Source organism: Protopterus annectens, chromosome 3.part0 (genome assembly GCF_019279795.1).
Source record: "Protopterus annectens isolate FY-2018-M chromosome 3.part0, PAN1.0, whole genome shotgun sequence".
Classification (NCBI taxonomy): domain Eukaryota; kingdom Metazoa; phylum Chordata; order Ceratodontiformes; family Protopteridae; genus Protopterus; species Protopterus annectens.
In genome coordinates, this window is record NC_056731.1 from 326,034,546 (window position 1) to 326,048,998 (window position 14,453).

Sequence of the window (14,453 nt, forward strand, 5' to 3'; positions counted from 1 at the left end):
GCACAAATGCCTAGAGATTCCTTGATTTCATTAATGCAAATGCCTTGGACCAGTTGGTCGACACCCCCACAAGAGGTGAAAATATCTTGGACTTGGTATTAACCAACATGAGTAACCACTGTAGCATCCCTACAGTGTCATCATCCTTGGTAAGATCTGATCTTAAAGTGGTCACTTTTGAAGTCACCATCTCTCCCGACCCCCCTCCCACCTAGGGTCAAAAAAAAAAAAACTTCTCCAAAGTTGATTACAACCTCCTGAGGGAAGGTATAAAAAGCTTCACAGCTGCCTCCCCCCCTCCATAAGAACTCCTAGACATGTCCTAACCTACACCAAAGTACTATATGAGCATTTATATAGTTGCATGGAATCAGAAATACCTTACAGGACAAAATCATCCTCCTTAAGGAAGAGTAAACCTGTCTGGTGGACATTTGCAATAAATAAACTCTATAATAAAAGGAAAATATTGCTGTCCAGGACCAAGATGGAAAAGGTGCCTAAGCAATCTCTCCTTAGCCTGAACAAGCAAATAAGAGCAATACTGAAATCCTCCAAAGCAAACTTCGAGTCCAAACCGGCCACATCTAAAGACAATCATAAGGCCTTCTTCATAGATGTCCACAATCTCAAGGGAAGCACCCAGATCTGCTCACAACTGGTGGTCAAGGACACCACATACACAAAACCTGTAGATACAGCCAACCTGCTGGCAGACAGGCTCAGTGAAAACTTCACCCCTCTGTCGCCCCATTAGTAAAACAGGACATCCCCAGTATCTGCCCTCCTCCCCTTATCTCTAGGGAGCAAGTCATCACTGCCCTACCAAAGGCAAAAAATACAGCCTCCATGGGACCAGATAACATCCCAGACTGCATCCTACATGAACTCAGGCAGGTACTTGCAGCACCATTAGGCCACCCTATTCAACCAAAGCCTGAGTATCGGCTTCGTCCCAGCCAAGTGGAGGACAGCCACTGTTATCCCACTGCACAAAGGTGGAGTGTCCACCGATCCAGGAAATTATAAACCCATCAGCTTAACTAGCCTGATCTGCAAGGCCATGCAGCAGATTATCATGGAACTCATTAACAAGGATATTGGCAATCTCCAGACACTCAATCCCACACAGTTTGGTTTTGTCAAGGGGAGGTCCATGCCTGTTAAATTTGGTCAACTTCTTTGAGACAGTCACCAAGGCCATGGATGAGGGGAAGACTGCACACCACCTACCTTGACCTGGTCAAAGCCTTCCATACTATTCCCCACTCAGATATAATAAACTCTCTCAACTAGACATTACTCCATATGTTACCAGATGGGTAGCAAACTAGCTCACTGACAGAACCCACCTAGTTAAAATAAGAGAAGCCACCTCAAGCAGTAGATCCGTAAAGAGCGGTGTACCCCAGGGATTGGTATTGGGGCCTCTGCTGTTTGGAATATACTTTTCTGAGGTGCAGGCCAAAACCAGTGGGATACGTCTAACCAAGTTTGCAGATGACTGCAAGTTGGGTGCTATCATCAATTCCCCTAGTGATGTGGACATACTCCAAGAGGGTCTCACCCAAACAAATGACTGGTGCCAGAAACATGGCCTCAAACTGAATGCCAAAAAACACATCATCCCCTTTGGGAAGAGTGATGTCCCCACAAATTATTACACTGATAAGGTGCTAAGCACGCAATCAGTAGTGAGGGACTTGGGCACTCAGGTTGATAGCAAACTGACTTCTGGCCACCACATTGCCCCCGTTGTACGGAAAGCTTTCTACATGGCCCAACGCATTAGTAAGGGCATCTCATCCAAGGACAAGGTGGTCATACATCCCTGCATTCTTCCCTTATAAGATCCATTATTGAGTAAAATGCCCCCTTCGGCAAGTACTTCACAAAGTACACGCAGCAGCTGGAGAGATCACAGTGGTTCCTCGCCAGGAAAATCCGGGGCCTCAAATATCTACCCTACACAGTTAGGCAAAAGGCCCTTTCCCTCTACTCAGTATCTGACAGACTCCTCAGAGGTGGCCTCTGTCTGGCATACAAAGCAATTTCAGACCCCACCCTGATGGAGCTGCTGCATATTTGCAAGTCAGCCTCCACTCGTGTAACCCACACGCGCAACCTCAACCTGGCCTGTGACATCAATAGGACTTGTTGGCAGGACAGATTTGTATCCCAGAGACTCCCCCCACTTTTGTGGAATAGGCTCCATTTCCACATCAAGCAGAGTACCTCATTAACCCTTTTTAAGCGCAACCTGGATAACTGGATGGGGAACAGAAAACACACCCCTGAGAGTCCACCTTTGTCCCTGCTGGATAGTGGCATAGTGTACTGACTTGTTGGAACATGGGCTAAACTCTTGGCTGGGCTTGTAAGGGCCTCAGGGCCAACAGCCTAGTAACTTCCTATGATCCTATGGTCTCAAACCCTTTGCCATCCTTACTATTTTGTTCCATTTGATTAACAGAAAAAGAGGAACAAATCTGCAGACTGGAAAAAAGATAAAAAAAAAACGATCAAAAAATAAAAGTTCCAAGGCAGGCAAAGACAAACTGCAGCCTACAGACAGAATGCAATTATAACAGTTGCTAGAAAAAAGGGACACACTGATCACATAGCTTAAATATGACCCTTAGCTTCAATGTACATTTATGAGACTACAAGTCATTGAAAGGTAACATTTTAAAGGTTGGGCACAGCTTAGCTAACAGAATCCTGCCACCTGAGTACAACCTGGATTGGATGTTCTGTATTCCTGGCTAAGTGACACAGTGTCAAGGCACACCTGGCATTCTGAGCATTACTGATCCTCTCCCAATGGGTGACTGGAGGAAACTGATAACAGTATTATCAGTTCTTTAGAAGGAAACAGGCTGAGAAAATACAAGCACGTGTGTTTAAAATATGTAACACTTTCTTCTTCTTCCCTAGATGGCACCTGCCCTTATAAACAACTTTCAAATGACCCAAAAGCCTGAATCCATGTTGCTGTAAATGATGAATCCACATCAAGTCTACAGTTAAAAGAAAAAGAATATTTAAATAGAGGCTAATGCCTGACAGCCTTGAAACAGTGCACAATTTAACAGTGTAGTCTTTCTATTAGTTCTTACAAAGAATCTCTCTCCAACAGCTTATATACCACATATTAGCACATCTAAATTATCAACCACTCTATTTTACACAGACATTTCACCTGCTGCAGTCAATAATACTATTGTGTTTTTTGTTTTAGAAAAATATACTTGCATTACAATGAATGTAGCACTTCAGATAAATCATTTACAAAACTAAACATGAAAACATACACTCACCATTGTTCAAGTTGAAAAGAAAACTACACATGTACTTGTCATACACCTTGCCCCTTCTATCAGCCTCATCCTGAGAGATAATCTGCCAAAAAGGAAAAGGTTAAACAATTTTGAAAATAAAATCATACGTTTAAATCAGGCATAGCATTTAAATAACATACAGGGAGATTTTGTCAAACTCTTGCTGCTAAAATGATCTAGAGCGGGGGGCTTCTGTGATGGAAGACTTGGAATCATCCTTTACACCAATCACAATTCAGCATGTTCTGCAGAAGCCACCATACTTGGAGGCTCACGTCAAACATCTGCCACACTGTGCTGCAGTTTGCTGACTACACATTAGTACTTAGTTCCTGAACCTGGCCAGCCTACTACAAACACTGAATGAGCATACCTGTTGAAAAGTCAAATGAAGATATCAGACACCTTTATTTCTAACAAATATGCAAATATACATGTGCCTGGCTTACAGGGAACTACAACAGCTGAAGCTTAGATGAAAGACCATCTAAACAAGGAGATCAAGGAAGAATACTTGGAATTTATTTATTTATTGAGTAGGCTCTCCTGTACATCAACTACTGCACAAAGACTTATTGGTTATACGATTAATGACCCTTACAGGATGGGGTCAGCAGCTTAATTCCAAGCATTAAATCCACAAGGGTAGAATGAGCTAGACAGCACTAAGAAAAATATTTTCCAAATGATGAATCGCAACACAAATAATACATCAGTATTGCCATTGACTGACACTGACGAGATTGCCTGAAACCAAATTAACTTATCTGTTATTGACTGCACCTACTGATCATTGCTGTTGCATTTCTGCACTGGTACCGCCACACAAATACTACACTAGACAATACTGGATTACCAGTTTATTTGGCTGACTGCTCAAATAATGCACTGAAACTACTAAGAACTACTCATTTAAACTAACTGTATCTACTGCACTCAGATCTACTGGGTTAGACCATCTGTTGCTCATTGCTTCTACTTGTTAGGTAGAAACTATATTAACCTACTGACCAAAGAGGTCTGATGAATATGACATGTTTTACAGATTACCTTTTTGTTTCTGACACTTTTACATCTTTTTCCCCACTGTGGACTTGAAAATATTATAGTCCAATCTCATATCGCATATGGTTAAATACAAGAATATCACCCACTTTCTTATACCAAGACTTACGTTATTACACTATCAAGCTTTCTCATACCCCTTTGTCCTTGCTGGTCATTGCGTTCTGTAGCCAGCCTGATTTTGAACTCTTTATTGCTACCTCACAATGACTATGTGAAAGGTGCATGTACTTACTGCACTTGGACACTTTTGCATCTTAGAATACATTTGGTAATCACAACACCCACACAAAAGAAGACCTACACTAAACTAACTCGAAGTTGCTGAGAGAACACTGCCTTAGCCTTCTAAGGCTATGAATTTTTTAGGAAACCTCAGCCATTAGTTCACACAACACACCCACCTTTACCATGCACAGCCAATACAGAAACTTATCTCTACAAGTCAAATGCGCAGACTCCAACGGTCCAATAAGACTGCTATTAAACACAGTAATGTTTAAGTAATATGTGACTATAGTCATAAATATGGACATTATCCTCACTGGGCTGGATAAGAAAAGGATGAGTGTTAGCTGTCTTTCCAAACCCAGGATCTGGGACGTAACAAGAGCTTTCAGAACACTCCATTCTGACAACTATGGCAATGACCTAATCATGGCCTGTGGGGGTGGGAGGTGGAGGGTGGTGATTAGCCTCGGTGCTCTAGCCCAAAGGAGCATGCAAAAGGATACAATGGCACTTGCTATGCATGTGTCAAAGGCTGAAAAAACACTGGTCTTGAATGATACTTTGCCATTCCCCAGAATGATGCCAAGATTCAAAAACAAGATAATTAGCTTTAATAACTGGCTATGTAGCTGCTGTTATCCTAGGAGGAACCAATGTGTTGACTTGCAAGCCTTCCTGCTTTGTAAGGGATGGTCTGCACCTCTATTACAAAGGCTTTTGCATTCTACCTAAAGCTCTGGCTGCTTCATAGTGCCTTATTTAGGCAAAGTCAAACTGCTAGACATTCCAACATAGTAAGTTCTAACTTAGAACACACCATATGTGTGTCTCTACACAATGACAGGAGTCTAAACAAAATGCCCAAACTTGAGGTCTCCTGCAATATGAACACAGTCATATAGAGGCATGTCCGCAAAACTACCAAAAGCACTCCCTCTGTTCCTGGGGTTTAGCAGCTATCATATCTTCAAACATCTGGCAATTGGAGGGGAGTATCAGTATTTATCAAAGATATCACCTCATGAAGAATTCGTTGGACACCAAATTTAAACTCTTAGATGTTTAAATCACCCTAAACAAGATTATTACCACTTCAGAACTAGCTATGGGATCACCCTCTTTATCCCCTTCTAAGCATGACAATTATCACATTATCTGAAATCCCTATTAAACACGATATCTTTCCAAGGGGAATATGGACTATGTAGCAATAAAATGACTGACCTACACTGTGCCACTGGCTGGCATCTCAACACTTCCTTGAAATTATAAATGCTAACTTTCTAGTTCAATCAGTTAACCACCCTACCAGGGACCAAATACCCTTGAGGTTATCCTCACAAATATGGCCACTTCTTGCTCACTTCCATATGTATTACCTTCCCTTGTTAAATCTGACCATAAGTGATCTTTTCCTTTAAAATTGGTGGTATGTCCCATGCAAAATGCCTCTGTATTTAGGGACTTAAAAGCAAACTTTCTTCGGTTACATGATCTAAACAGATTCTGCTGCAATTGTCCCAAATGTATCCCACTGTTAAGATCACTGCTTATATCTCTGACTTTTACTCCCACTTAAAAAGATGTAATAAGGCAAGTCCCTATCTGCAGCACGAGAAATGTAAAAACAAACCCCTATGATGGAATACCCATATAAATTATATAAGAGAAATAAATTACTTAATGTTTATAAGAAGTTGTTCTACATAAAGAGCACACTTAAGCAAACTAGTAAAGAGCTAACGGGAACCACTGGGAAACTCGAAGCTGAATATGAAATGGCCACCAAAATAAGTTAATCACCTTCAGAGCTAGTCCATAATAATACTGCCAATTCTAACCCAAAGGAAATGGCTAATATCCCTTGCTGATAAATTTAGTGCAAATTTTACTGCATCTACTGTTATCGCTATTTTATAGTCACATCCGCCCTTCAGCCTTATCAAAAAATTACCACCACCTCATCCATGGGTCCAGATAATACACCAGGTTTCCTGATGATCAGTGACAAATATAGCCTAGGTGAATCCCTACTTAACCTCTTTCACCTAAGCCTGTCCATTGATTACATTCCTGAAGCCTGAAAAAACAGATACTGTAATGCTGTTATACAAGGGTGATCCAAGAGAGACCCCAGTAGCTACAGTCCTAGTACACTCACCTGCCTCATGTAAAACCAAGGAATATATCATCTCAGACATCATTAAATATGGATATCAAAACTCTGTTAAAACCAAACTATCAATTTGGAATTGTTAAAGGAAGGTCTTTCCTCTTTAACCTCTCTGGACTCTTTAAAAAAAGTCTCTGAAGCAGTGGGTCATGGTTGTGCAGTACTGACAGCATTATCTAGACCTGGCCAAGACCTTTACCACCGTCCCCTTTACATGCATTACTGTTAAACTTGAAAATCTGAACAAATTCTTACGTAGTGCAGTAGAAACCATCTTGCTGTCTCTCAGAATCCACGTGGTTATCGCAGCTGCCACTCCTGAAAGCAAAAACTTTGCCAGGATACAACACAGGGATCACTTTCTCACACCTTCAAGCCACTACTCCTGTCCTATTGGTTATCCAAATCACTTTCTCACACCTTCAAGCCAGCACTCCTGTCCTATTGGTTATCCAAATTTTCAGAGGACTGTTAAATCGGGAGATGTCATTCAATCAACTTAGTTGCTCTGACATTGGTTAGTCCACATTAACAACTGGTATAAGGACAATGGTCTTAAATTAAATGCAATAAAATGTTTTATAGTTAATATTGGTAAACAAACATTTTCCAGTACCATACCCTACAGAAGACAACCCCCTCCAGATACTGTTGTAAGACAGTACAGCTATGTAAATAAATTTACTACAACAGCAGATGCTCTTAACTGACTGCTGCAGCAGCCTAAACTATATGGGTCTTTACCCCACCGCTACTCGACAGTTTTTCAAAGCCTAAAGGGCACCTTCCATGCATTCTGTCAGGAGCTCAAAAGAAGCACCATATAAAAAGATAGAGCGAAAAGCTCTCAAAGAGGGACAACAGCCCTAAAAGGAAAACCACTATGCAACGTAATACAAAGGAAGCTATCTACAAAAGGGTATATAAATCCATACCCTGGCAACACAACTAAACAGCAAAAATTAGGGGGTGGAGGAAGGGAACAATTACTGGAACAGTGATCTCTTAGATCATCTGCAGTTACGGTAAATTTACTTACCCATATGTAATATGGTTAACAGAAAACTGTTACAGTAGCATAAGCTATATGGGTAGATTACCGTAACTTAAGGTAAAAGGGGAGGAGGAAATAAATTAAGAATCTAGGACCACTTGAAAAATAGTCCTAGCAAAGCCAGTTCTGCACCAAGAAAAGGAATCCAGTTTGAGTGCTTTGCAAAGGTATGTACAAAGGACCAAGCTGCTGCCTCTACGGTATTTCAAAGTCCACCCCTTTCCAGTAAGGCACCAAAGCTCTAGTGGAATGGGCCCTACATTGCCTGGAAGTGACTTGTAATTGTGAGAACAAAGAAACAGCATGAGGCAACCATCTAGAAATACTCCATTTTGATATTTGCTCTTAACTTCATAGCAAACAGCTAATCAGCTTTCCTGAGGAATTGAATTTTATCTGTGTAGCATCGGAATTGCTTGTGGATATCCAGAGGATGCAGGATCTTTTCTTACCTTGTTCATGGGATCAGGAAAACAGAGATTAATAGCCTGTGTCAAGGTAAATTCTGAAACCACTTTAGGCATATAATGAGACAGTACTTCACAAAGAAGGATTACTACTCAAAGTAACTATGTCCTTTTGGAAGAGGAGGTTGAGTTTACTCAGATTAAGAGTTTGCAACTCAAGATACGAGCGACGAGTAAAACAGTTTTCCATGTTAGGTACCTCAATCCCATCTGATGAGCTGGTTCAAGTGGAAAGAGTAAGCTTTTCAAACACAAGTTTGGGAATCCCAAGAAGGAGCCACAAGTTTTCTAGGAAAATGGATATGTAAATCCCCTTTCAGATACTGCTTGACTTGAGAACAATTAGAAAGGGGGATCTAAGGCAGGCATGCAGAAATGTCCAACAGATGAACCTTGAGAGAGCACAAAGGTCAGAGGACAGTAACTTTCACAAAATCAAGAAACAAAGGCAGCCAGGCCTTAAGAGGGTCCTGTTTCTTTGAAAGGCACTGACTAGAAAATATTTTCTACTTACATATATATGATTTCCAAGTAGCATTAAAGCCTCCAATACCTACTGCACATCCTCAGACAAGGAAGGTGCCTAAGACGCATCAACGTTCTGTCATGCAAGTAGCCAGCTGAGAAGTTTTCATGTTGAGAATGTATCAAACAACCCGTCTTGTCTAAGTCCAATCTGTGGTGAAACCAACAGTAATTGTCCTTAGTCAATTTCAAATGAAGGCAGAACCATTTCTGCCTGGGACAAAGAGTTGCCACCACAATTTTTGCAGAGTCCTCCTGCATCCTTGGAAGAGCCCTGTATATCTGTGGAAAGGGTGAAAAAGCATACAAGAACTTTCCTATCTATGGGAATGATAAGACATTGGTCTTTCAGGCCTGTTTGCAAGGAATCCTACAGCAGAATTTCTTTAGTTGTCTATTCAATGAAGAGGCAAACAAATCTACTCGAGGTATTTCCTTTAGTTGGATCAATTCCTCTAAGACTCCCAGGGTGAAGTTTCCATTCGTGAAGGTCTATCCTGGTTCTACTTAACTTATCTTTTACAATGTTTTGCTCTGACCGACTGTATGAAGCCTGAAGAGTCAAACTGAGCTGAGTTGCTACCTTCCAGCAAACATAGCAAGTCTGCAAAGGGGTAAGATCTGGTACCCCTATTTATATACCATGTCCCAGTAGTGTATGAAAACTTGCAAAGTTCCCAGAGACCAGAGATAATTTAGGGCTTTCAAAGCATTTATGACTGCCAGCATCTCTAACATTTATGTGCTTCTATCTCATTTGCTCCAAATACCTTATGCTTTCACCACTTTTGAAATCACTCACCAAGTCAGGTTTGAGTATCTGTTATGACAGAATGAACAAGAGACAGAAGGGAGAATGAGACCTGGGTTTCAAGAAAAGCAGTCTAGCCACCACAGAATCTCCCCTCTTGACAAACCTCAAAATGGGGATCTGAAAAGATAAAGGGTGAAGATACAAAGTCCAGAGTGACACGAGGAACAAATGAATTCTTCTCTTGTGAAGTCTAGCCAAGGGAATCATAAGAATCATAGCAATGTACCCCAGGATCCTGATTGTCCTGTTTTCAGTGGAAAAACTTGCGAAGAACTTTAGAAACAGTTCTTCAAATTTGGAAGAATGAAAGCCTTTCCCAGTGAGGAATATAACAGACAGCCTGGGAAAACAACTTGGTGAGACAAGATGACAGAAGATTACTGAAGTTCACTTGAAATCCCAAACTGTGTAGAAGATTCTGAACACTTTCTAATGACTCTCGACAACTGGAAAGAGTTTACAAATAAAAGGCAATTGTCGAAATATGGAAAAATGTGAATGCCCTGGAGTTTGCAATAACCAATTACTGGAGCTAGACTCTTTACAAATGCTCTTTGGGCTGTAGAAAGACCAAAGAGTAAGAGAGAAAAGTGATGTGAGCTAAATACAGAAAATATTACACAATGTACTCACCACTGGGAATATAATGGTAAGCATCTTTTCACTATAACTTTACCATGAACGTTAGTGGAGGTACCCAGGGACAACATTTTGAACTTGCTATACAAAAAGAGTAGTAAAGGAGAGATCTAGCATAGGCCTCCAAGTCCCTTCTGTCTACCACTAGAAACATCCTTGAATAAAATCCTTTGCTACTCTGGTCTTCAAGCACCGGTTTTATGACACCCTCAGATAAATTGTATCCAGAATAGGAGTAAACAGGGATATTTGGTTTACTGAGCAAGGAGGGAGGAAATACCACTGCCAAGAGTAACTCTGTTAGATGATTTTCAGAACCTAATGCCTGCAATAATGGCATGCCACAAGGGGAGATGAAGGGGAGGGAGGGAGGTGTAGGGGGAGAACCTAAGGCGGCCAACAGTCATTCTGTTTGGAATGTCCTTGATTTTCAGAGGCTTTCAATTTTTAGATCTTCCATGCAATTCCTCTTTAAAATCCCATTTGGCGGCACCTTGTTTGAAATGTTTATTGAAAAAGGGAGTCAAACAGGAAGGAATGTTTTATATTTTTCAGAAATGTAGATTGGAAAGCTTGGGTTACCCCTTGTATCAACTTTCCTCTCAAACCTTTTAAGCATCTGCAGTATCGTAAGGGCAGTTTAACATGAAAAGCAGAAATAAAAACTAAAGGAGGCATTCAGGTATCCACCATCTTCCTAGACTTATAAAAAGCTTTTGACACTGTCTCCTACCAGAAACTTGTACATAAATGCTCATCCTTAGGGCTCACCATCTACATGGAAAAATTATTTCTCCACCTTCTTGCCTGTAATTATTCATGTCCCACAAAGATCTATACTAGGCTCCATACTTTAACATATTCATCAATGACCTATATATACTGCTATAAAATGTTATCCTAATTCAATATGCTGATGACTCAACCCTAATCTGTTCTGCCAAATCTCTCTCCGAACTTCAAGACCTTGCACAACAATGCTTACCATCAACTGAAACATGGTTAAATAATTCATAACTACTACTAAACCCTAAAAAAACACTGCTCGTCACCCTAAAACAACACTATTCACTATTGTCTCTGCCAACAGCATCATGACAGAACAAGTAAACCACACAAAATTACTGGGTATCATCATAGGTGACCAGTTGAAATTCAACCACCTGGTATCACAATGTGGTTAAAGTCATCAAAAATTTGGTACATTATACAGAGTAAAAATGTATCTCACTGACATAGCCAGAAGACATACAGCCTCTACTTTCTTACTGCCCTCTCTCCTCTATGCTGCCCCAATTAAGCTTAGTCTCAAAACTGTCCAGCCTTGAGCAATGTTATAATAACCAAATTTAGTAAACAGAACACACCACTGCCTAGCCCTCAGAGAATTAAAACTGTTAGAACCACAACACCTAACGCTTTCTCAGCTAACTACAACACACAGATTTCTCTATTAAACAATAAAACTGCCCAGCCTTTAACTTAATACATTGCTCATTCAACAGAATGTTATGCTCTACAAGAAAATAACCATGAGCAAATCTAATACTGCAGGTGACGCACTATATTGAAATAGCATAGCTAAACTGTGGAACATCCCACTACAACTGAAATCTATTCAGAATGCAAACTCATTTAAAACACAACTAATCAAATAAATGCCCATTTCCAGTATAAATGCCGGTTATCTCCAGCCTGCTATATCAAAACATGTCTCTTCTGCAAGAACCCTATATCTTACAACCTGTCTTCACCAATGCCCAAATAGTTTTAACAGAATCTCCCAGCTATAATCATTATTTTATGACACTGCTCATCCCTACCTTTATACTTCTAATATTAACTGTATTATTTGCCTATGAGCTTGCTTTACACCCCACACGTTAACTACATTAAACATTTTTTGCCCTACCTACTACTTTCCTTCAATTTCTTTGAATTTCTAAGCACGCATTGCATGATCTTACCATCTCTGTCTGAGAAATCCACGAATACACATCTTCAAAGGCTCAGTGTTAAACATCTATTAATGCACAAGCACCTTTTACACTTCAATAGCAGCTTTTGCTTTCATATGCATGCAATCTAATCAGCAAATGTGCAATTGTTAACGTGTATTATTTAATGCCTGTTCACGTATTTTGCTGAATGTATGGTTAAAAATGTTTGTAATATGTTGGAGCCTTTCTTCCCAGACCTTCGTTAAAAATGGGTTTTTGACCAAACCCAGTTGGACAAACCTAGTAAACAAAAGCCAAATAAATAAAAATGAAATACAAATTATTTTTTTGGCTTCAGAAGAGGGAAGGCTGACAGTAAGCTTCATGTTCTCTAAATACAGCAGTAAAAATTTCAACATATGATCCTCGCAGTTTACAATTCTGAATGTTATGAACAGGGATTTAAAGTCCAGTCACTAACTTGTTATCCCTACAATATTTACAGTATACCTTGTTTAGACATCAAAACTGCCAAAAATTTAGCTTCTTTATGGATTGATAAAACATTTTCATAAATTAATGGTTAATTTAATCCTCTGAGACTGTTACACAGTTGTACACCCAATTAGCCTAAATCCTAACATCTTACTAAACAGTTGTATAAGTGACCTAACCAGTTTTCCATTGATACAATAAAATCCCAAAGTAACTTAAATTTTAAATCAGATCCAGCTCTGCTGAAATTATATGGCAAAGAATAGACCTACCTAAAGGATAGTTCCCCATAATTAATTTAAATATTGTATTAACACCTAAATTTAAGACTGGAGCCGACCTGACACCAAAGACTCCCTGACAACTCTTTTTATGGATAAGGGAAGGAAGAACTATGGACACTAGTAACTGCACCACAGGAAGAAGAAGCAATGAAGATGGGTAGCAGAACCTGAAGGAAGTGGTAAATCTTGGAATAGTCAAAAGCAGAATCATGTAAGAAAAATACTAACAGTCTGCAGAAGCACAAGGTCCTGCCCCTAAAACCTACACAATCCTTACAGAAAAAGTAAACTTTTTACACAGTACACAAGCATTTACACAGAATGCTCCCATGACATTTTTTTTTCAGAAGAAATAACATGATTTTCTCAGGAATATTTAATTGTTTTTTCCCAGTATGGGACAGATCTGCAGTACCCTAATGTTTCTGGACATCAGTCTTGATTTTAAGCTGTGCGTTTCTGAAGTATAGCCAAACAATTCATTTATGCTGTACTGAGATCAATAAAAAGACTGAAACATGCATGTCTACAGTTAGCGGGGCTTGGCTTTTTTAGCTTTAATGCACCCATAAAGTCTTTAAAATTAAAAAGTCATGGGCATTCAGAAGCCATGTTGTTGAAACACTTTTTATGCCCATAAAGTGTCATTTTATCCCATGGACTTGCACTACAGGAGGTTTAAGGTATTACACTGTGAGGATTCTAACTTGTCTGGGTCTTTCCTGCAGTTTTTACTGAATGGTTTGTCTGTGACCTTTTTACCCCTTGGTTTGGATGTGTACACACACACGTCTATACAAGCATGTGTGTATTTATGTAAGGGGGTAGCATGTATGCACACTGATCACTTAACTCTAGACTAAATGTTACAGGTCGGGGCAGCAAGCTCAAGGCCTATTTGGCCACTGAGGTGCTTGATAGCTCAGATATTATGCTGGAATTTACAGCTGCCCATGTAGTCATAGAATGATGGGGGGAGTTTAACTGAAAAAAGGATATTGTTCCACAAACGCTGGAGACTTTGTGATATGAACTTATGTTTTACAGGCTCTCCACTGAAATACTGGCACTCAAACACAGAAGAGTGAATTTTGAGAATTGCTTAAAACGTCTTGTGGGAACAAGCCTCCCTGCTCCCCCAATGTGGGGGCAAGCCCCCCACATCCCCTGAATTTATATATACACACACCAACTCCAAGACTGCCATACCTTGGAGAAAAGGGAATATTCTGAGCAATGCCATCTTGGACTTAGTAAATGTAACTCTGATCTTTTTATTCAGTCTCCATATTTCAAGACTCGCTCTAGCAGGTCTCAACATTTCAAATGATTACCTGTTTTACAAGATGGTAGATACTTTTACTTCTGTTCAGGCACATTTCCAAAGAGTAAAGGGTTCATTTTATGCTCTGAATGCCAAGCATA

At 40.0% G+C, this 14,453-nt stretch overlaps 1 protein-coding gene across 1 annotated transcript in view; it reads right to left on the reverse strand.

Moving 5' to 3' along the window:
* Positions 1-14,453, reverse strand: part of EZH2 (enhancer of zeste 2 polycomb repressive complex 2 subunit) — a gene marked incomplete in the record, with an annotated part of 2,261,448 nt that overhangs the window by 172,227 nt on the left and 2,074,768 nt on the right. The window contains 1 exon segment of the mRNA XM_044064800.1: positions 3,321-3,402. Within this exon segment, the coding sequence (XP_043920735.1) occupies positions 3,321-3,402 (82 nt within the window).